At 39.9% G+C, this 23,222-nt stretch overlaps 1 protein-coding gene across 1 annotated transcript in view; it reads right to left on the bottom strand.

The window, feature by feature from the left end:
* The window catches only part of ANO4 (anoctamin 4), a 241,617-nt gene that overhangs the window by 127,987 nt on the left and 90,408 nt on the right, over window positions 1-23,222 (bottom strand). Inside the window, exons 7-8 of the mRNA XM_047066400.1 lie at window positions 22,421-22,465; window positions 12,529-12,660 (exon numbers count right to left, since the gene is read on the bottom strand). Coding sequence (XP_046922356.1) covers window positions 12,529-12,660; window positions 22,421-22,465 — 177 coding nt within the window. The remainder of the gene's footprint in view (window positions 1-12,528; window positions 12,661-22,420; window positions 22,466-23,222) is intronic.

Here is a 23,222-nt window from a genome sequence, read left to right as displayed (position 1 = left end):
GTGGTCAGTAATCTAGCTCTCTGGTCTCTTCTTTAAGGCACTAATCCCATTCATGAGGGCTCCACCATCATGACCTAATCACCAACCTGAGGTCTCACCTCCTAATACCATCACAGTAAGAATTGTCAACATATGAATTTGGAGGTGGGGAACATAAACATTCTGTCCATAACATACCCACAACACTGAACGACATTTAGCTTAAAAGGAATGCTATGCCAGTTCAGGTCAGATATTTAACTTTGCAAAAATTAGTTTTTGTCACCTCAAACTTTTTTACACCAACTACAACTTTTTAGGGATTTTTCCCAAGAATTCTCATTGTACTTATAGTCATCCTCCTTCTCCACGTCCGTCACCACCACCACCACCACCACCACATCTATCAATTATTGAGTGCTTTATCTGGGCCAGGTAGTGGACTAAATATTTTACACAACTCATTTCATTTAATGTCCCTAAATCTTATTACCACAATCCTTTCTTCCTTGCTTCTTTCTTTTCCTTCTGTCAAAACTTACCTATCCTCTGTTCTAGACCCTTAGGGCTCTGTAGATTGGCCAGTCTATAAAGACGTGCTAGACAGAATAATGTCAACATCTTAATCCCAGTATTAGGGATTTTAAGCCATATGTCAAAGGGGAATTAATATTTCAGATAGAATTAAGGTTGCTTGTCAGCTGACCCTAAGGTAGGGAGTAGGGAGGGAGGGAGATTATCTTGGACCATTCAGGCAGGCTCAGTGTAATCATAAGGATCCTTAAAAATGGGAGAGGAAAGAATAAGAGTCAGAGAGGGAGGTAGGATGACAGAAACAGGGTCAGAGTGAAATGATGTGATGTTAGAAGAATTCAACCACTGTTTCTGGCTTTGAAGATGAAGGGAAGGGCCCGGAGCCAAGAATGTAGCAGCCTCTAGAAGCTAGACAGGATAAGGAAACAGTTCTCCCCCAGAGCCTCTACAAAAGAATGCAGCACTGCCATACCTTGACTTTAGCCCAGTGAGACCCATGGCAGACTTCTAACCTGCAGGGCCATAGTACATTTGTGTTAAGCCATGAAATTCATGGTGATTTGTTATAGTAGCCATAGAAAACTGATATATAACGTAAAAAGGATAAGACTGGAGCCATAGTGCCTTATCTTAGAATCCACATCCTACCACTTACCCACTGTGTTTCCTTGGGCAAGTTATTTAACCTCTCTGTGCCTTTCCTCCTCTGTAAAAATGGAGATAATGACTATACCTTCCTCATAGGTCTAACATTCAACAAACTCCCTACTGTTGTATTGAACTACTGCCTCTGAAGTTGTCTGAGTTTTGAGAGGGGCCTTCTGGAAATACAATGCTCCAATGAAATGACTGACCCTAATGCTAACAGCCTCGGGCCCCACAGCTGTCTAGTGCAGGAGAACTTTCTGTGGGGTCAGATTCTTAGGCTCCCATACAATTATGACTGGTAAGCAACTTGTAGGCCCAGTCTTGGTGATACCATGTAAAATGACCAAATGGTATCATACAGTGATTTATAAAAATATGTACCCACTGGTTGTTTTTATTACTTCTCAAAACACAAATATACATTGAAATGGAACATGAGGCTATTTGCTTTTTAATCAATTCTCAGCTATAATTTTTGCAGAATGTAGTTTAAATAACAAAGATTTACATGAGGTTAGTTTAGGATATACTGCTGAAGACAAGTCTAAATTCCTACAAAACATTATAGCCACGAGCAATTAATCCTCCAGAACCATGCTGAGGGACATACCAAAAACAATCCCTGGAAAAGCCTACAAGATGTTTGCTATAAGGAGGTTGCTAAGGAAATTGTTCACTGCTTTATTTACAGCCCTCCTCCCTTTCCTGTGCAAGAATTTTATTTCTTGCAAATGCTAGGAAAATGCTAAGAAAGGCTCTGCTTCACTAAGAGATTGGGTTTCTTCCTCTCTGACCACCAGAACCACATGACTTCCTGTGTTTCTCCCTCTGCTTTACCCACTATGATTAAAGCCCAATTTACTGGCTCATTGATCAACCATTACAGATACATAGGCCATTGAGGCCTGCAAATCTGAGCCTTTTCCCCCCCTGAACTTGAGTGCCTACTCTAAATGATATTCTCCTTGGTTAAGAATATTTACTTACATTTTACCATTTCATTTGTTTGTTTACATCCGCCCCCAAATGCTTTAACAAATTCCAAAGGCAATCAGATATGTTTGTATGCACCTGTTCACACTAGTTTAATGTGACTGGAAAATAAAGTGTACTTTGGTTCTGCCCATGTGGCACGTACCTGAGGTGTCAGCATTATAGAGAAAACACACTTTTCTCCTGTTCATTCATCTGCCATTGACTGGAGTGACTATGAGCAAACCACTCAGTCTCTGTGACCCTCATCATACCACTGAATCCTCAGAGTTGTAATGAGTCTATGGTGCAACTCTGGAATACAGGAGTTGTTTATAAATGGTGGCCACTATCACCTTTTATCCTTGCAATTGTTGCTACCACTACTTGAAAATGACCATCAGACAGTTATTTGACTGCTTACTACCATCCATACCTCACTGCCATGGTTTTCTGGCTTATGCAGCTGAGAAGGTTAACCAATAAGAAGGTAATCAAAGGGAGGTTACAGAGAACCTCCCACCAACAACCCTTCAGCAATTTCCTCCTGTCCTTAACAGCCCTCATTGGCCCCAGCACCAAGATTTCCATGGTCAGTGCTTTCTTAGCACTAAGAGCTGTGTTGTTTTGTTATTCTCTAGACTTTAATTCCCTAGCTCATAATTTATAAGGGGAGAAAAAGGCACGTAAGCCAATTTCATATCAAGTGGTCTTTTATGTACACAATTACATTTCACATATGCACATGACACATGAATTAAAATATATGATACAGGATTTCAGGATCTTGGGGTCAGGCATTAATCCTGATAATAGAATTTAATAGCCAAAAAACTTGATAGGAAAGTCTATTAGCAAAATTGAGACTAAAAACAAATCAATAAGCCAAGGGTAAATTCAAGTAGAACATGGAGACCACAATTGACTATTTGACTATGGTTTTCAACTTCTCATGTGGATATTGCAGGTTTAGATAAGAGAACCAGACTCTAAAGTCCCATCTCCATCCTCCAGCAGTGGCAATAGTGCCAACTCCGCTGTGCCCCTTTCCTATTCTGTTAGGTCTTATGATCAAAATCATACCCTGGGTGCCACTGGCTGTCAGGCAGGAACTTCCTGCCCTCAGTAGCTCACAGTCTAGCAAGAGGATAAAGGCATGTAGGCAAATTTCATTTCAAAGGGTCTTTTTATCATGTCTATTTCACATATGCACAGGACACAAACTAAAAAGTTTTGTGTACAACCAACCTTTGCAAGGAAATTGGTTGATACTGAGTTATATGTGATGTGATTTTCACTGTAGACTTTCAAAAGCTAGAAATTCTCTCACTGGGATGTCTGCAGTTGCCTCCTTACTGGCTCCTGCTTCTACTCTTTGCTACAGCCTGTTCTTAACAAAGTAGTCACAATGATACTTTCAATAGTTAGGTTAGACTCTTTCCTTTGTAAAAGCCAAGGCGGTATATAATCAGCCTCCCTCTTTCCTTTCTAACTCATCACTGTTGACTGTATCATCTTTTTTTTCCAGCCACAGGATCTTACTTTCCCCCCAAACACACAAATGTGCTCACAGATTAGGGTCTGTGCTTTGGTTGTTCCCTTACCTGGAACTCCCTCTAAGTACTTCCCTCTTATCTCCTTCAGGTCTTTCTTTCCCATTTTTATTTAAATTTTATTTAAATTTTAGTTAGTTAACATACAGGGCAGTATTGGTTTCAGGAGCTGAATTCAGTGATTCATCAATTACATACAACACCTAGTGCTCATCACAAGTGCCCTCCTTAGTACCCATCACCCATCTAGCCCATCTTCCACCCACCTCCCTGCATCAACCCATAGTTTGTTCTCTATCATTAAGAGTCTCTTGTGGTTTGTTTCCCTCTCTCCTCTTCCCACCGCTTCCAATATGTTCATCTGTTTCTTAAATTCCACATATGAGTGAAATTATATGGCATTTGTCCTCTGATTGATTTATTTCATTTAGCATAATACATTCTAGCTCCATCCGTATCATTGTAAATGACAAGATTTCATTCTTTTTGATGGTTGAGTAATATTCCATAGTGTGTGTATGTGTGTGTGTGTGTATATGTGTGTATATATCACATCTTCTTTATTCATCAATTGATAGACATTTGGGCTCTTTCCATAGTTTGGCTATTGTTGATAATGCTGCTGTAAACACTGGCTTCATGTGTCCCTCCAAATCTGTATTTTTATACCCTTTGGGTATCCTTCAAGTCTTTTTCCAATCACGACTTCTATGAGGCCTCCTGAAGAATATAAACACTGTCTTTTGAAAATTTAACCTGCATCCACCTCCCCATGCCACTGTTCTTCATTCTCTAACCCCTACTCCTCTTTTTCCTTTTCCATAGTACTTATCACATTCTAACATGTTTTACAATTGATTTTTTAAAAATGTTTACCTCAGCACTACTGACATGTGTGGCTAGAGACCTCTTTGTTGTGGGGGTCACCTGTGTACTGAGGGATGTTTAGCGGCATCCCTGCCCTCCATCCCCTAGATACCAGTGGCACTCTCTACTTCCACTGTGACAACCAAAAATGTTTCCAGATCTTGCCAAATCATGCCCTTATTGAGAACCACTAGTTTATAGTTTGTTGCCAGTTAGCCCCAACTACAAGCTAAGCTCCAGGAGAGCAAGGATCTTGGCCTATTTATTACAGTTGGTTCCCAAGCACACAGAAAAATAACAGGCATGCAGCGTGTGAATGAATGAGTACCTATTTAAACATATGCACATACCACAAACATAAATTTCAGAATATTCTATTAGGAAATGGTCAATATTTAATTTCACCTCATTTTTTACAGGTTTTCATAAAAATAAATTAATGGTAATAACAAGAATCAAATTACAGGGAGAAACAGTTTTTTCTGTGTATATCTAGCACAAACTTTTTCCTGAAAGGCACTTCAGAATTGATCTATTTCTTGAAAGTATATATTATATATCTATTATAAAAAGTGGCATAAATCTTTTCTACATTTCCTTTTCTCGGTCTACCAGCAAAAACCTTTATTATAAGTACCAACCTTAACAAGTAATTGCCTCAAGGATATTACTGGTAATGCCATTGTAAAAATGAAGGACAATGATACTCAAGGAAGCCAACATTCACAGGCAAGGAGGTGCTGAGGAAAAAATTAAATCTTAAATAGATTTGTCTATCATAATTATCACACGCAACTAGAGTTTAATTGATCTAGAGAGTGGGTGGTCCTGCCTGAAGGATGTCATGTAATAACCAGTAGAACAATAGTTCTCAAGTGGAGAGAGTGGTGTGATTTTGAGCCCATCCATCATCCCCACTCCTCCAACCCTGGCAAGGAAAATCTGGCAATGTATGGAGACATTTTTTATTATAATAACTGAGCAGGGAGGGAGCAGCTGCTAGCATCAAATGGGTAGAGGCCAGTGATATCCTAACGATCCTACAACACACAAGACAGCTTCCTACAACAGAGTTATTCAGTCCAAAATGTCAACAGTACACAGGTAGTAGTGTAATGCTTAAGAGTGTGGAGTCTGAAGCCTCCCTGTCTGAATCTGAATTCCTACTCCATCACTGAGACAGACTGCCTAGTTGTTCAGCAAACCTGTTTCACTTTCCGTCTTGGGCATACAGATAGACTAGTTACGTTAGCATTCCTTGCGTTTGGGGTAACCATATGACTGAACTCTGGCCCATGAAATGTGGGTATAAGTGCAGTAAATCACTTTTAAGCCTGGCCCATATAAGCTTCCTACAAAATTACTCATCTCTCTTTTCCCATGTGTCAACCAGATGCAAGGGATCCAGGGGATGGCAGTTACTAGAAAGAAGCAGCCTGGGTACTTGAATGACTGCATGGAACAGAGACACTGCACTTCCTTCCTCATGGTAGCCTACACTAGACAATGATGTGAACCACACATAAACTTCAATAGTGCTAAAGCACTGATATTTGGGAGTTGTTTCATTGGGTGAACTAGCCTACCTATGTGACCTACTACAGATTCCTTAACCTGCTTGTGCTTTACTTTCCTTATCTATAAAAGGGTGGCAATAATACCTCCTCTCTTATAGGGTTGTTGTAAGGATTAAGGTCTTAAAATAGTGTTTGGCATCTAGTAAGAGTTTTCCTATGTGTAGGTCCACCTTTGGCGATATATAAAATGACTGATGGCATCATGTCTCTTATAGACATGTATACTCACAGATTTGCTTTTGTTGTTTCTCAAACATTGATAGATATTGAAATAGAATGCTAGGCTATTTGTTTTTGAATTTATTCTCAACTTTAATTTTTTGTACAAGGTAGTTCAGAGTATAAAGGTTCATAATTAGATTATCCTGTGTTGTTTTTATTACTTTCATCCTTACCCCATTCATTTAATGGACAAATACTGAGCATCTATGGTATGCTAGGCATTGTGTTAGGTATTGGAGATATAATTATGAGCAAAACCAGACATAGCACATGCCTCCATGTGGTTCAGTTTTCTGGAGAGGTATTAATCATATTTTGCCCAAATAATTATATAGTTATGGAACTGAAAATAAAAAAAATGCTCCATAGGAAACATGTGACTAAAAGAGAATACAGCAAGGAGACCTGGTCTTTGGAAGGAGGAGATGAGGGCTTCCCTGGGAAGAGTTCTGGAGTTAGTTTTTGAAGGATTAGTAAGAGTAAACTAGGGGGAAACGGAAGAAATGGGAAGAGAATTCTGAGAGAGAAAACCGTGTGTGCAAATGCCCTGAGGGAGAGTGCATCTGAAGAAGTGAGAGAGGCTCTATGTATCTGGATCATAATCGCAAATATCTAATTGCAGAATTCAAATCATGTCACTAATATAACAAATAAAGTATAGTTTCATAAGGGACCTTGCCAAATGCTCAGTAGGTCTGGTTCAAATCAATTTGGGACAAGCAATCAGTCCCATTTACACATCAGAAATTAGCTTGTTGATAATCCAGGTCCTAGAACCAAAGTAGTGTGAGACGATACTGGAGCTGTTTTATTGGGGGGATTTTTTTGGAACCAGCAAAGACCTTGTAATCCTGGGATAATGATAATATAAACTACTATAATTTTAAGTTAAATTAAAAGTTTTATTGTAATCCTACAAAGACATTTAAGAATATTTATCAAAATAGTAAAGAAATCAGAGCATCAATAATTTTGAATAGTTTTGGTATAAAGTGACAAATTTAGAAAACATAATTATAGTTATTTTGCCTACTCTTCAAAGTATAGTGTTCAAGAGTTTTAGTCACATTAAAATTTTAATTGTAATTTGCACTTTCTATGAGCGTTTAACTTACTGCATTTGTAATAAATTTTAAACGTTCAAAACATAAGAAGTGAGGGTGGGAGACAGCAAAGGGAGACGAGGTTAGAGAGGAATTGACCACGTGGCCAGGCCATCCAAGGCCTTGTAGGTCACTTCAGTAATTTTGGTATTTATTCCAAGGTTTTTAAACAGGGTCAAGTGACATGAGTAGATGTGTATTTTGAAAACATCCTTCTGTTTGCACTTGGGAGAATGGATTGAAGGTGGGCAAGGATAAAACCAGCGAGATCTGTTATATTACCTCTAGGTTTTAGAAGTGAGATAATGATGGTGGAGATAGACAAAATTGTTAGATTACAGAGACACTTAGCTTGTAAAATCATCAGCCCTTGGAAATGTAGTGGATGTGGGAAGTGGAAGTGAAGAAGAGGATTAGAATAGGTTCCTGACTCTGATTTCAGCAACTGCACAAATATTAGTGCCATAAATTGGACTGGGGACAATGGAAGTGGACCACACTAGAGGAGAGAATGTGTTGAATTGAATTTGGTTTGAAATGAGTGTGCAGTGATCTAATTGTCTATACATACCATCTATATTCTTTGCTCACATAATTGTTCTATTTTCACTTTTATGTACTCACTTCTCATTTAATAAATCATTATCAAGCACCAGCTATGAGATTCAAAAAATGATGACACAGATCTAGTCTTTCAAGGACGTTATAGTCTATATGATAATATATTAAGAACTATGATAGAAAAAAGAAATATTATCAGATAGAGAAGAATGCACCTCACCCAGAATTGGGGGTGGAGGTAGGAAATCTTGGAAGGTTTTCTGAAGGAAACACATCTACTTAAACCTGAAAGAAGGGAGCCTAAAGGGAAGGGTACACCAAGCAGAGGAAGACCATGTGCAACAGGAGACAAGAGGGCATCATGAGTTAAGAAGGTCAGAGCAGTGCATTATGGCCAAAGTGCTCAACAGGGGAATGGAAGCAGGAGCTAGTGAGCCAACTTAGGAGTCTGGGTTTTATCCTGAGTGCAAAATATTTTTAAGACATGTTTTCCACTTTGAGCACATTAACCTCCTCATTTTTTTTCTTTCTTTTTCCACTACATTCATGTGTATACACACACACACACACACACACACACACACACACACACACAAATATCTATTATTCTCTCTTATTCCTAGACAAACACAATATTAAATAGTCTGCAAAACCAAGAAGTCACATGGGATTCTGGACTGCATTTGGAAAATCAAGAAATCATATTATAACCCCTACAGCCCATTTATCAGCTACTTCTAATTACTTTAAACCCATTAATGTCACCTTAGGGAAGCATCTTTGGGGGATTTTTTTTTTCTGATTGTACCAATCATTTCATTATTTAAAAGTTTATTGAGAGAGAGAGAGAGAACGCACAAGTGGAGTGAGGGGCAGAGAGAGACAGAGAGAAAGAATCCTAAGAAGACTCTGGCTCTGCACTGCCAGCGTGGAGCCTGATGTGGGGCTCAAACCCACAAATCATGAGATCATGACCTGAGCCAAAGTCAGACACTTCACTGACTGAGCCACCAGGGTGCTCGTGTACCAATCACTTCTAACTTGACAGTCAGTGCTCTATAAGTCTTACTTTTACACATTTATTAAAGGGATGTTGTTTGTCTGTTATGCTAACTAACTTGGATGTAAATTAAACAATAAATAAATTAAAAATGGGTAAAAAAAAAAAGACCTATCCGGAACATGCCCTCATCTTTTACCTGAGTTCATACACCCCACCCCACCCCATCTCCGCAAAAGGGATGTTGGCTGTGTGGCATGACAATTCTCAAGGAGAAAGAAATCCCCACTGCCCAATGATGTTCATAGACCCTTGTTTAATCCTTCATCTCCCAACTGCATGATGGAACTGCCTAAACTACCCTTTTGGTGCCACTGAGGCCTGGTTCATATGTTTCCTTCATTCGAGCAGTCCCTCTGCTTTTTCCTCCTTGGTTCTCCTATCTTGAAAGCTCATCTTCCACTGATCACTCTCTTTTTTCAAACAAGAACACCGAGTTTTCTCATACTCTTCCCATTCACAGAAAACCACCTGTAGTTCTTCAAACACCTCATTGTTTAGTGCTTGTTTACTTTTGTACACACGTTATTCTCTCTTGAGATATGCTTCCGCCCCTCACCCCCTCCCCCACTTACATACCTGGACATAGGTAAGACCCACCTCAAGCATTATTTTGTGTGTTCAACCCTTATTTCTTAGAACCTCCCTCCTAATCTGGAGTATGGAGCACTCTTTCTTTTAAGGCACACCCATCATACTGTTTACAATTATTCAAAATGGTCTTCTATCTTTACTAGGCTGGGGTAAAGACTCTGTATTTATCTTTATATCCTCTGTACCCAGATGGTGCCTGGCAAGAAGTAGACATCAAATAAGTGACAGCTACTTGAATCAACTACTCGGTGAATCGATGCCCAAACATCAAAAAGGCCTCTCAAATTTGTAATAGAGATGGCTAAATACCTCTGTGATCCCACAAACTATTATCCTTAATTTATCATATACTTTAAAATACTTATAACCCCAATGTTCATAGCAGCACTCTCAACAATAGCCAAATTATGGAAAGAGCCTAAATGTCCATCAACTGATGAATGGATAAAGAAATTGTGGTATATATACACAATGGAATACTATGTGGCAATGAGAAAAAATGAAATATGGCCTTTTGTAGCAACGTGGATGGAACTGGAGAGTGTGATGCTAAGTGAAATAAGCCATACAGAGAAAGACAGATACCATATGGTTTCACTCTTATGTGGATCCTGAGAAACTTAACAGGAACCCATGGGGGAGGGGAAGGAAAAAAAAAAAAAAGAGGTTAGAGTGGGAGAGAGCCAAAGCATAAGAGACTGTTAAAAAACTGAGAACAAACTGAGGGTTGATGGGGGGTGGGAGGGAGGGGAGGGTGGGTGATGGGTATTGAGGAGGGCACCTTTTGGGATGAGCACTGGGTGTTGTATGGAAACCAATTTGTCAATAAATTTCATATATAAAAAAAAATAATAAATAAATAAATAAAAAAAAATAAAATACTTATAAAGATAGGATTCTTGGTTCTATTCCCTAGAGATCCTGATGGGTGCCAAGGTGCTTCTGACTTTGAGAACCCTGCTAAAAATTTGTTCTAAAGCAAGAAAGAACATCAGGAAATGTAACCAGCAAGAAGATGAGTAGTGACAAACCTTCCTCTTCTACTTAACTATATCCCTTTGAAGTAAAGCAAAACCCCAGGCACATACTGTGTATTTCATTGATTCTTCCACTCATCTAGCCGCCTATGTATCCATTCATCCACCTATCCATCCAAAGACCATGAGATGTTCCTGAACTGTGCTAGATACTCTCTTAGGCAGGTGAGAAATAAAGGGAAAATTCTGCATGTAAATCAGCCTCTACTCCAGAAGATTTAAAACATACAATCACTTGTCTAAGAAACTTCAAGATGAACAGAATAGGCATAGCAAAGGTTTAAATTAAGAGCAGGAACATGTCCGCTTTCATCTGTCTTTTGCTCTTAAAAAAACCCATATGTTATAATCTGTAAGTTAACATGAAACCCTTTTCATTTCCTATTTCCTGTCGAAGATTTAACTAGGATTCTGAGGCCAAGTTGTGAGTTTTAGATCTTCTTCAAAGTCTTTTAAATGTTCACATAATGTGGCTGGGTTGGCATCAATCTGACTTGTGGGGATCCAGAGTTTGGCTATTTCAGAGGCTTACAAAGTTCCTTCCTTTGCATTAATACATTATATATTTTGATGCAGAACATTTACTCTTGTTCTTTTCTCCTTCACCCTCTTAAAGTCCAAAGACATTAACTGATTTTCTGTTGCTGAAACAAACCCCCAATTGTATGTTCCCTGCAACTTGACAATTGCCCTTTGGTTTATTATCTTTTTTCCTCAAAGTTAGCAACCTATTTTTTAAATTTATTTTGAGAGAGAGAGAGAGAGAGAGAATGAATGAATGAATGAATGAACAAGCTAGGGAGGGATGCAGAGAGAGGGAGAGAGAGAATCCCAAGTAGCTCTGAGAGCGCAGAGCCTGACACAAGGCTCAATCTCATGAACTATGGGATCATCACCTGAGCCGACATCGAGAGTCAGGCACTCAACTAACTGAGCTACCCAGGTGCCCTAAAACCTATTTTTTAAAGATGTCATCCTTTCCCTCCCCTTGGGTAAGTCATTTTTACTGAGGCTGTCTCTATGGCTGGAGCAGGGAGAGCCAGGAATTCCTGATGTCGGGCTGAGAACAAGGCTATGCCCAACTTATCTATTTGCCTTCTGAGAGACTGTTTTTGCCTAGCTGCTTACAGTCTTTGGCATGTCTTCTTTCCTACCACTGACCCTGCCACCTGATTTCTTGCCATCTCAGAAGCTTCAGAGTCAACTCCCTATCATTTTTGCAGTTCCTCAAAGGCTCAATTACTTAGCCCCCCTCCCCCCTCCCCCCTCCTCCCCTCAGTATATCAAAAGTGACAAATTACTGTTTGGAGACTGACAGATGAGCCAGCAAGTAGGCTGCTAAGGGATATGGCTTTTCCTGGGGCAACTTGGTGGGTTGTTGAAGAAAAGGAAACTGAGAAGTGAATGGAGATTGATTAAAACAAACAAACCAGCCCTCTTTTCAATAGGGCAAGGGGTAGACCAGTTTCCCTGTCTGCTGGTTAGATGTTGATGAGCCTCTAGGGGCTCTGAGCAATAGGGACTGGCAAAGTCATAAAACAGAAGAAGCCTGGGTCTCGGAATCACCAAGAAGAAGGTTGTTCACCCAACACACATATGAATGCATGTTCTAGTGTGTCAAGCCACTGAGACACAGGGATTGTTTGTTAGAACAGTTAGCTTACCCTAATACAAAAGGATATGAACACTCACAGGGCTTTCAGGGAAGAAGGGCACTAAGCTGTTCCTTCCACATGCCAAGGACTCAAAGGCGTGCAGGAGAAGGCTCTACCACAGTTGCATGTCCTTAGTAAGACAAAGGCTTTCACACGAAACACTCACTGGTGGATCCTTTGCTGGCTGAAAGGGGCAGTGTAGCAGTCATTCTCCTCCAGGTCTGGCAGTGTCTCCTTGTCCAGCCTCATGGGCTTCTTAGGTAACCATCTCCGAAACCTGCTTATTTGTTTATCGATCCTGTACATGAAAGGCAAAAAACCAAAGGGTACAGCATATCAGCATTGTCCCAAAACACAGGATGGAAGTCTCCATAGAGCTGTAATTATGACACCACACACCTTAGGCACTCTCACTGTACTCATGATACCCCCATTTTATACACAGAAAGAAGAAAGCCTCAACTCAAGTGTTTTTTAAGATCTAAGGGGCCTCAATATCATTGTCTATGAAATAGTAGCCGAGAGTTAAATGTCCACCCACATGCCAATAAATGACCAAGACTGAAGGCTCTGGGAAGGAAGTGGATAGCCCCTTAAGCAAAGCAGCAGAGACCTCAGCTTATTATGTTCTGTAGGTTCTAGAAACTTATTTTGTATTTGGAAAGTTTCCTTGGTTAGGGACGTGGTCAAGCTGTAGTTAACTTTTGGCAGGGAAGCTGACAGCACATCCCAGTGGGTTGACTGTGTGCAGAGAGCGTGATGTCATGATTTGTTTCCTGCCTCTCACATCATCCCTGAGCTGCCTCTCAGCAGACAGCAGACTGTTCAGCTTTCGTATCTGTCCTTCAAGCTGACTCCATAGCTCCCAAGATACTGGGACATGATGACCTACACACACGTGTCATTTTGGCCAGAGTGCACAATGATGCCAAGTCACAGAAAACAGAGTTGTTACAGGTGGTCTACAAGCCACAGATTTCCCTTGGCCCCCTCCCCATTCCCTCTGACTTCTGCTGATGAAAACATCCGTCTTCCAAGTGACCAAACTGTCAATCATTCACAGAAAACCACTAGAAGGAGCAAAATCCACAGCACACTTTAAAACAACTTTGCTACCTGCAGTATCTATGCCACTAAAGAAAGTATTTTCCAAAAGCACATATCAAGTAGCATCTCCATGAGGTAGAATGAACAGGAACCATACTCATTTTACACATCCAAAAGAGACCCATGGTGAGTAAGTATCAAGCTCAAATTACCCAGCCAGTGAATAAAGCCAGGAACAGAATTCAGGTTTTGAATTCTTGATTTTAGGGATCATCCTATCAAAGTAATTCATACTAGAAATCTTCACTTGAGGGCTACAGAAGGAATAGACTGCTCTACAGAAGAAAATATCTAAATGCCTTTTCAGTCTAGTAATTAAAAACACATGGAGTTTGGGCAGGTTTTTTTTTCTAATTAAAAAAATTTTTAAATGGCAATTTATCCTTTTCAATGAAACTCCCAGGTGAAGGAATTACTTTTCACATAGCCAGTCCGCTCCAAGATGAAAAATAATGGTTAACTCTTTTGCCACTTCTTTTATTCTCAGCAGAGTTCCAGCCTCACTACAAGTCCATTGTGCCTGGTGGCTGGCCTTTCTTTGGAACACTTCGAAGTTCAAAGTAGAAAGCATCTCATAGCTTCTCTAGGTCCTTCCTCTCAAAGACAACTCATACCTACCATCTATACACACACAGAAATAAAGATTCTACTCATGGTCACGTACCCAGAAAAGAACAGTACAGTGGAAGGGCTCAAGGCCCTAAGAAGGGGTAAAAGTTCCTATCTCCTCTATCCTTTCTCCTCCTGGTCCTCTCCTCCCTCACCATCTCTTTAAGGATACATGAAGTATAGTGACATGATGCTGAGAGGTAGTATGACACAGTAATTGAGAACATGGGGGTGAAGTGCCTAGATTCAAATCCTGATTCTGTAAATATTAGCAGTGTGACCTTGGCCAAGTTATTTAACTTTGCTGTGCCTTAATTTCCTTATCTATAAAGTGGGCAGGATAATGATACTCAATTCATAGGGTTGTGGTGATTAGCTAATCACTATGTATATAAAGTCTCCAGAAGAGTGTCTGGTGTAAACTAAGTACTGGCTCTTATTACAGTCTTTTCCCCCCAAAATAAGAGTTTGAACAACCTGCTTGTCTCTTAAGATTTCTTTATTTTCAATTGAAAGTTAATTGTGCTTCACCAGCGTCTACAACTTGTCCAAGTTTAATGATTTAGTCCTTAAATGGACTCATAAATTATACTTCCTAGGCTAAGCTGGTGGCCTTCCCCATAACTCTTGGCTTTATTTCATCTGATTGCCTTTAAATTCGTTCAAGAAAGAGGACATTGGCCCAGAGGCTTTTCATAATAGAGCTTTTACCTCCCACACATCTCTAGTCTGCAGCACTAATCGGATTACACTTTGCAAAGTTCACATTCTTATAGAATCTGGGCTCTGCGTGCAACAACTATGAATTAAATCCAGCTGGGTACAGTGCTCAGCATGGATAAAAACAAATAAAGCTGTGAAAAATCAGGCATAAATACTCTATGGGAATGAAATGGCAGCTTTCAGCAACAGCTTGTAGTAGTACAATTTAAAAGAAATGTGGAAATGGTGAAGAGAGAGTAGAACAGGGTAATGAAAATGATTCATTGAAAAATGAGGAGGGGCCGGAAGAAGTGGAAGGAAGAGAAGAGAGACTCCTGAAAGAAGCTGGGATGTGTAATTGGGGTGCCTAAATCCTGGCTCTGTTGCTTATCAGCTGTGTGACCCTCCACAAATCACTCACCTTTTTAAGGGTTTTAAAATGGAATAATCATCACGATCACCATCTTACTGACCTTGCAGGGTGGTTAGGAAGCTTACAAAAAATGGTGTGCATGAAATGCTTTGGAGAAGCTGCCAGGCAAATAGAGTGTTATTAATAACTTCTTGAGGACCATGGAGGCTAATCTGAAAGTGATCAAAAGCAGAGGAACTGTACTTTAAAAACATTAGGATGGAATAAAGATATTCAAAGATATCTTAAAAACAAAACACCTGAGACACCAACTGGGGTGGGGAATGTGTGAATCGGTCTTCACTGGGGTAGCTGAGCAGAAGCAGAAGAACAAAGCATGGACTGGATAGCTTCCATCACACAGGCTGGTCCATATTATACGCTGTTAAATGATATAAACAAATCAAATGTGGTCAGAGGTCTGTGCTCTTCTGGTTGGCAGAATGTCTCCTCAAAGATGTATGCACACTAATCACTGGAACTTGTGAATATGTTATGTGACATGGCAAAAGGGACTTTGTAGATTTAAGCAGGATTAAGGAACCTTTAGAGAGGAGAGCATCCTGGTTTACTCAGGTGGACCCAACCTAGTCATATGAGCCATTTAAAAGGAGAGAACTTTCTCCAGCTAGAGATAGCAAAGATGAGGCAAAAGGTAGGGGGTGGTCAGAGAGACTCAACAGGCTATTGCTATCTTTGAGGATGAAGAGGGAGGGCCAGGATCCAGGAAGTGCAGGCACCCTCTAGAAGCTGGGAATGACCTTGTCTAAGAGCCTATAAAAAAAAACTGCACAGAACTAAATTATGCCAGCAACCTGAATGAACCTGGAAGAAGATTCTCCCTGAAAGCCTCAAGAAAAGCCCAGGACAACCAATACCTGGACTTTAGCCTTGAGAGACCCTGAGCAGAGAAACCAGTTAAGTCTCCTACCTTGGACTACTGGCCTATAGAATAAACTTGTGTTGTTTTATGCAGCTAAGTTTTCAGGAATCTATCACAATAGCAAACTAATTAGGAAACTAATATACATCTTAAAACAGCCTTGGTCTGATCTCTCCTTGAGAAGACCATGGCTGGTCAGGCTCCCAATGCTGAGGATGATGTACCACATGCTACTCCACCTGCCAGTCTGGTGGCTCTGGGAACAAGGGTCTGTTTCTCTGTGGCCAGATGACAACTGGCCATTCTTCAATAAACACTCCCATCCCAGACTGTGTTTAGACATCACTGAGGATCTTCTTCCACAGTGCAAGAAGAAATACATAGTGCAAAATCCACCAGGCTGGAAAGCATGAGACCCAAGTTGGGTTTCTGATTCTGCTGCTTCTTAGACACTACATGTTTCTGGTGACTTGGGCAATAATACCTTGGCGATATCACCCTAAAAAAACTTGAGTTAATAAAGAGCTTTGCTTTTCACAATATAATGGGTAATTTTTCATATAGAATGATGGACTCTGAAGTTGAAGTAGGTTCACGTCTTAGTTGTACATCCCCCTAGTGGTGGGTGCCATGCTGAGCAAATGACTAAAGCTCTCTGAGCTAACACACTTGCTTCATGAGGCATGGTGAGGACTACACAAGATAACAAATATCAGGTATTTGTTCAATGTCTTCAATGTACAAAATGCTCAGTTCAGTGGTAGTATCTAGGATGAAGAAGAAGATGATGATGATAAACTTTTATGTAGAATTATTGATGAGAATTCAACAGCTAAGATTGTATACTGAAGCACAGATTGAGGTCTGTGCTCTCATCTTCATCTAATAAACTTCCCTAAATTGTCAATCTTGAAATCTCTTAGATACAGGAGTCGAGAAACCAACTAACCAGAAAGTATCGCATTTGTGTCTTTAGTATACGAGTTGAGCCTACTTAACAAAATCTCTTTCCACTGACATGGAATAGCAAAGAGAAAATGTTAGCTTAATGATTTAGTATTAATTTTGGTTGGACACATTGCCACTCTCTTCCATTTCTGCCATTTGCTAAGCAAAAGCCCTCTTACAGAATACATAGGCAAATCAATAGAGACACAATGAACTGAGCATCCACTTGGGCATTTCTGGCCTAAACTTTCAAGTTAATATCTGAGCTAAAAGGTGGGCACTTTACAGAAAGTTGATATTGCAGTAAGTTCAGCCCCCTCCCCCCCCCCCCCCCCGTAGATTCTGGTTCATGGCAGGTCAGGTCCTGAGTAGCTGCAAAGAGCTGGCAGCACAGCACAAGCAAATGGGCAGGAAGTGCCACCTCTGATGTGCTGTGCCTTCCCAAGGTGTGCCTTAGAAATGTGCTTTGGGAAGGCTCTGCTTAAAGCTGTTTGGCCCTTGGTTTTCCTGAGATGTAAAGGGGAGACTATCTTACCTACCTTAGGAGTGGTGAGAATTAAAGAAAAGGCCACAGGCCAACGGACTTCACTCCCCACATACTAACCTATCAGTAGGTCTTCATAAATTACCTACTGCGTGCAGAGTCCCCACCTGGAAGCTGTGGATATACACTGAAGAAGACAAAGGCCTTTACCCTGGAGCCACTAACAACCCAGGAGGGAGCCTGTACTAATGACAACTTAATTAGGCTAAATTAAATGAAATAGGCTACTTCAGAGACACCTACTTTTCCCCAGACCAGAATATTATCATAGCATCACACTTCAAACAGATTACATTTTCAGGAATGACATATCTAGAGGGAACCTACAGATAAATCTTTTTTTTTTTTTTTTATAGTGGAGGTACCACACAGAGCCCGACATTGCAATAAATGAAGCCCTTCTGGACTGATAACAGACAACAGGAGCCTTGGATTTCTTTTTCCTCTTCTGAGAGCCAAGTCTCCTGTATTTATAGCCGCTCCTTGGATAGGAGTTAGGATTCTTTTAGGTCACAAGGCTACTAACTGGGGCACAACCTAAATATCTTATAGAAGAGTCTAAAGGCTTTGGAACATTTACATATATTAATTTTTTAAAATGGAAAATACAAGTCATTTTGTCATGTGCCTTTATACTCAACTGATAAGATTACAACTGCACTGAATATATAATGTAGTAGGGGCAACATTCTGCCAAAGAATTGCAAAGGATAACATCAGGCAGGTGCGTGTGGGCAGTGGATGGAAAAGGAATGAGTAGTAGTGAGACTTCAGCTACAAGCCACTCACAATTATCAAATTTGTTACTTTGTAATCACATTTTCTACAGACTATATTTGAATTATTTGGTGAAGGCAAAAAAAAAAAAAACCAGGCAGAAGATAGATGATAAATTTCCTCTCTTTATTGGATAGGCAATTTATAATGCTTTTAAGTTTGCCCGAAAAGTCAAAGGAGCATTTAATAGACCAAGTACATGATGAAAATAGCATTTACCTCCAGAATATATGTCTGAAATGCCTGAGTGTACTTTATGGGAGTCAGGTGACTTTTAAAAATAAAGTTATTTGTGAAAAGATGCTTAATTCTCTGCCTGCTCAACACAAGTTTATTATAATTTATAATTTCTCTTATCATTAAAAGAGATAAATGTGTTTCAGGGATTCTTTCATGAAGTAATGAAATGAAATATCATTTACGTGGATGAAGCTAAAAGCTAAATTAAATATCCATATCTAGGATGACATGAGAATTTTAGAATATTGGAGTCAGTGTTTTATTAATGGTGTACAATCAGGATAGCAAGATATAGATGCACCTTCAAGATGGCATATCAGAGACACTCTTCATAAGAGTTAAAATAGATAACAACATTTCTGACAAACTGCATTTTAAAAATTACACCAGATACTGGGCTTCACTAAGGTACACCACTACAGGAATGTGGTAAGCAATGAAGCTTCAGAGACATTCTGAATCAGTGCGTCATACTACCAGTTAGTTAGGGTTTCTTTTCCCTTCTCTTTGTCTGAGTCTTCCAGTGACTTTCAATGCCCAAACTCTTCTATGATTATGACTTATGCAGTTGAAGTAGCATCGACTTTTTCAGGCTGAAGATTGATGTTTAGTAAGTTGTTCAAGAAACAAGGATTTCCCAAACCCTTACTCACTCAAAACCTCTCCTCTACACGCATGGAGAATATGTGGTTGGTCACCTGCCACAATCTCTTCTGCTTCCTTCTTCTTGGCTACTGTTCTTAAGCCTATCCCCTTTCTTTTCCTCTATCTCAAAATTTACCAAGGTAGTAGTGAATCCTCCCTGCTTCTGATTTATCAGGGCCTTGTCCATTCTCCACCAGCTATAATTTGGTTTCCATTATCCTCCTCTATGTGGTCATCATTCTCAAAATATATTCCCAGACCAGCCGCATTAACATCACTTGGGATCTTGACAGAAGTGCAAATTATTGTGCCTCACCTCAGAAACACTGGGGATGGGCCAAATAATCTCAGTACTAAAAAACCCTGAAGATAATCCTGATGTCTGCTCACATTTGAGAACCACCTCTCATGGGACAGCTATCATGGCAGTTATCACTAACTTCTAAATTATTTTAAATGTTTATTTAATTTTGAGAGAGAGAGATAGAGACAGAGTGTGAGCAGGGGAGGGGCAGAGAGAGAGGGAGACATAGAATCTGAAGTGGGATCAAGGCTCCGAGCCATTAGCACAGAGCCAGATGCGGGGCTCGAACTCACGAACTGTGAGATCATGAACTGAGCCAAAGTTGGATGCTTACCCGACTGAGCCACCCAGGCGCCCCTAACTCCTAAATATTCAAAATCGATTCTCATCTCTCAGCCTTCATCAAAAGTTGAAGAACACCCATTCTTATGGGAACTCATTCCTGGTACCTTTGACACAGTCCTCTCTTGGGTCTCCTCCTTAAATTGTTCGTTTTCATCCTTCTTCCATTTCTTCCTGCCTCTTTAATACAGATTCTCCAAGGAATTGCCACTGGCCCTCTTTTTGTACTTTGCCTCCTTCCCTGGGAAATTCCATCTACTCCCCTCGTTCAAGTCATGACTTCTATATTTCTGAGTCCAAAATTGGATTCTCTAGCTTTACCTCTAAGCTCAACTGCTTTGCCATCATTTTCAGAGGCCTTCAAGACACCTATGTGTCAAAGACCTACTGTGAGTTATACTACAGAATTATTAAACAAAAATCATCATCTTTCTCACCTGTACCTCTTCTGGATTTTCATTCTTCTTTTACTTCCAACATTTTCCCAATCCCTTAGGTATGGAAACCTCTTTCTCTCCCTCAATTTCCAAATACTTGCTAAGTACTTTTGCTTATAATTTCACAATCTTTCTCATACACTTTGCCTTTCTGCTGTAGATTATTTTTTGTTTGTTTATCCAGGGAGAAGAACTATAATCTGAACAGTTTTTTCTAGTAAAAACTAAAGACAGACAGAGAGAGAGAGAGAGAGAGAGAGAGAGAGAGAGAGATTATGACTTATTTTAAGGAAAAACTTTTTAATAGTCAGGTGCCCACAGCTGTATTCGGAAACTCCCTATCTCCACAGATATTCAAACATGGGCTGGCTGACCCTATAGCAGAAGTTCAAGTATCAATTGAGTGGTTGGACTTGATGACATTTGATACCCAATCCAACCTTGAGATTTATGGCTCCCTTTATCACCATTTTCTTTTAAGTCCTCATTGGTCTCTCCTCCCCCACAGTGTAACTGTTTCAGTTCCAAGTCTGTGATACTTTTGGCAGACCTGGTTTTCCTGTGCTTTTTTGGTGTGACCTCCTTTTTCCTCACTCAAATCCTCTCACATGTGTAAAGAAATTCATTTGCCCATTCACTGCACCTACTATGTGCTAGGTGCTCGAAATATAGAATTGGACAAGCCATCCTTGCCTTCGCACACCATCCAGGTGGATAGTGCGAACCTACATCATAGGTTACAGCACAGGCCCAGCAGTCTTGTGTTTTAATAAGCTTTCCAGGTTTGCTGGTTAAAGTTTGAGAGATACTGAGAACTAGTGATATAGGCTAATATGTTACCATCAGAGTTTTATAGAAGGTCATTATATGACAAGGGACTAATCTAAATCATGGTAAATCCAGGGCACCTGGGTGGCTCAGTTGGTTAAGTGTCTGACTTTGGCTCAGGTCATAATCTCATGGTTTGTGGGTCCGAGCCCTGCGTGGGGCTCTGCACTGACAGCTCAGAGCCTGGAACCTGCTTCAGATTTTGTGTCTCCCTCTCTCTGCCCCTCCCTTGCAAATGCTATGTCTCTCTCTGTCTCTCAGAAATGAGTAAGCATTTAAAAACATTTTAATCATGGCGAATCCAAATGCCATCACTACTGTCTAAGGAAAGAAGAATTGCTAGTAAGGATTCTGTGCAGGGACATTTATGGAAACCACATCTTAGTTTCTTTGGATGTCAAGTCTTATACCCTACTTTGTTGAGTGCACATGCATTTGAGTAAACCCACTAAAATATATCAATTTATCTTATAATTATCATTCTGCATAGCACATAAACAGAGTAAACTTGAATCCTAACTCTCACAGAACAATAGGATTTTCAGAGAAATGCAATGGTCTCCAAGTTTAATAGTCAGCTCAGCTCAGGGTGAATGGTCACATACGACTAATTAAAATTTTGAAATTAGGTTTCTAGTTATCACAACAGTATCAAATTAAAGGACTCCATTGATGCCCCCCCTGTCTCCCTGGCTTCTCAAAAAATAACAAGAAACAAGCTTTGGAAGCGTATATAGTACACTGAAGGCAATTTTTAGCCAGTAGAATTTTGGGTGGGTGGGGAAAGGTTAAAGAAAAAAGGAAAGTAGGAAGGGCTTCTGAGTAAGGTAATACATCTACATATTTTATAAACAAAGTCTTACTAACATAAGAGGGCCCCGCCCATGGGCTGCTGAATAGCTATCTGCTTTTTGACATATTTATTGTCTGCACTTCAAGATTTCAAGTTACTTATAGTGGAGGGTGGGATTTTTGTGGAAAAAAAATAACATTCAGACCAAAGATGCACTCAACAGCTGGGGATTTTTGGTAATTTATCTAATAATAGAATGGGCTATAAATTCTGTTCTCCTAAGTGTGAAGAAGTTACAGGGAAGATTCTGAGAAGAGCATTTTCATCTTTTCTCTTATCTTTCCAGGCTAACCTGAAATACCTATTTTGGAATGTTCATGGCAGTCAGTTTTGCCATGTGACAAAGGCCCCCAGCTTGTATTCCTTGTCATTGTTGGAACAAACAGGTCAACAGATCAAACACATCATGACAGAGCATGCTACTAACCTGCTCATGAACTTGTACCGGCGGGGCAGGTAATAGATTTTTCTCCTGGAAGAACAGCAAAAATGAAGCCAGTCGAGAAGAAAACCCATCGTCAGTTACAGTTTGAACTAGCAAGGAAGGAAAGGAGATTGAAGATAGAAGCCTGTAAGAGGTGAAGAAGAAAAAACTAAAAAGAGATTAACAGTGAGAAATGTAGTAGGAACATAGGGCATGCATTTTTGAGTCATGAAATCTTATGAAATATTTTCCATTGGTATTTCTTCCTCTCATTATCATAATTTTTTATGGTTGCTCTTTGCCTACACAGCCTGTGCAGAACGATGATTTGGAGCAATTGGTATTCGTATGAATTTAGCCGAGGTCAGCCTTTTTTTTTTTTTTTTTTTTTTAGGAATGAAGAAATGGATTCCCAGCCTGCTGGCAACATGCACAATTTAATGGGCATACCATTATATTAACTAATATTTATATAGCTCTTGAAGTTTACAGAAGACTTCTCTCATTTGATTTAGCCAGGGTAACATAAAAAGTACGTATTTTACAACCAGTATGGGAAGAACAGTAATCAGCATCAACATCCTACTGCAAATAACCGCACTAGGGAATACTGTCTAACCACTGGCTCTGATTGGACATGAATTAAAGAGGTAAAACAAGGAATCTTGGAAAAAAATCTTTTAAAAGTCAGACTTAGTAAGGGTGTGTTGTACTTCTGTGTATCTGTATTTTTTAAAGCACTCCAGATTAAAATTCTGGGTGTAATCTGAATGGAGAGTGTATGGATTAGATGCTTTATAAAAAA

The sequence above is a fragment of the Lynx rufus genome, unplaced genomic scaffold (assembly GCF_022079265.1).
Source record: "Lynx rufus isolate CCGP_SWC_20201006 ecotype Redwood Valley unplaced genomic scaffold, mLynRuf1.p SCAF_7, whole genome shotgun sequence".
NCBI classification, from domain to species: domain Eukaryota; kingdom Metazoa; phylum Chordata; class Mammalia; order Carnivora; family Felidae; genus Lynx; species Lynx rufus.
Note: the sequence above shows the minus strand (reverse complement) of the source record. Positions and strands in the feature narration are given on the sequence as shown.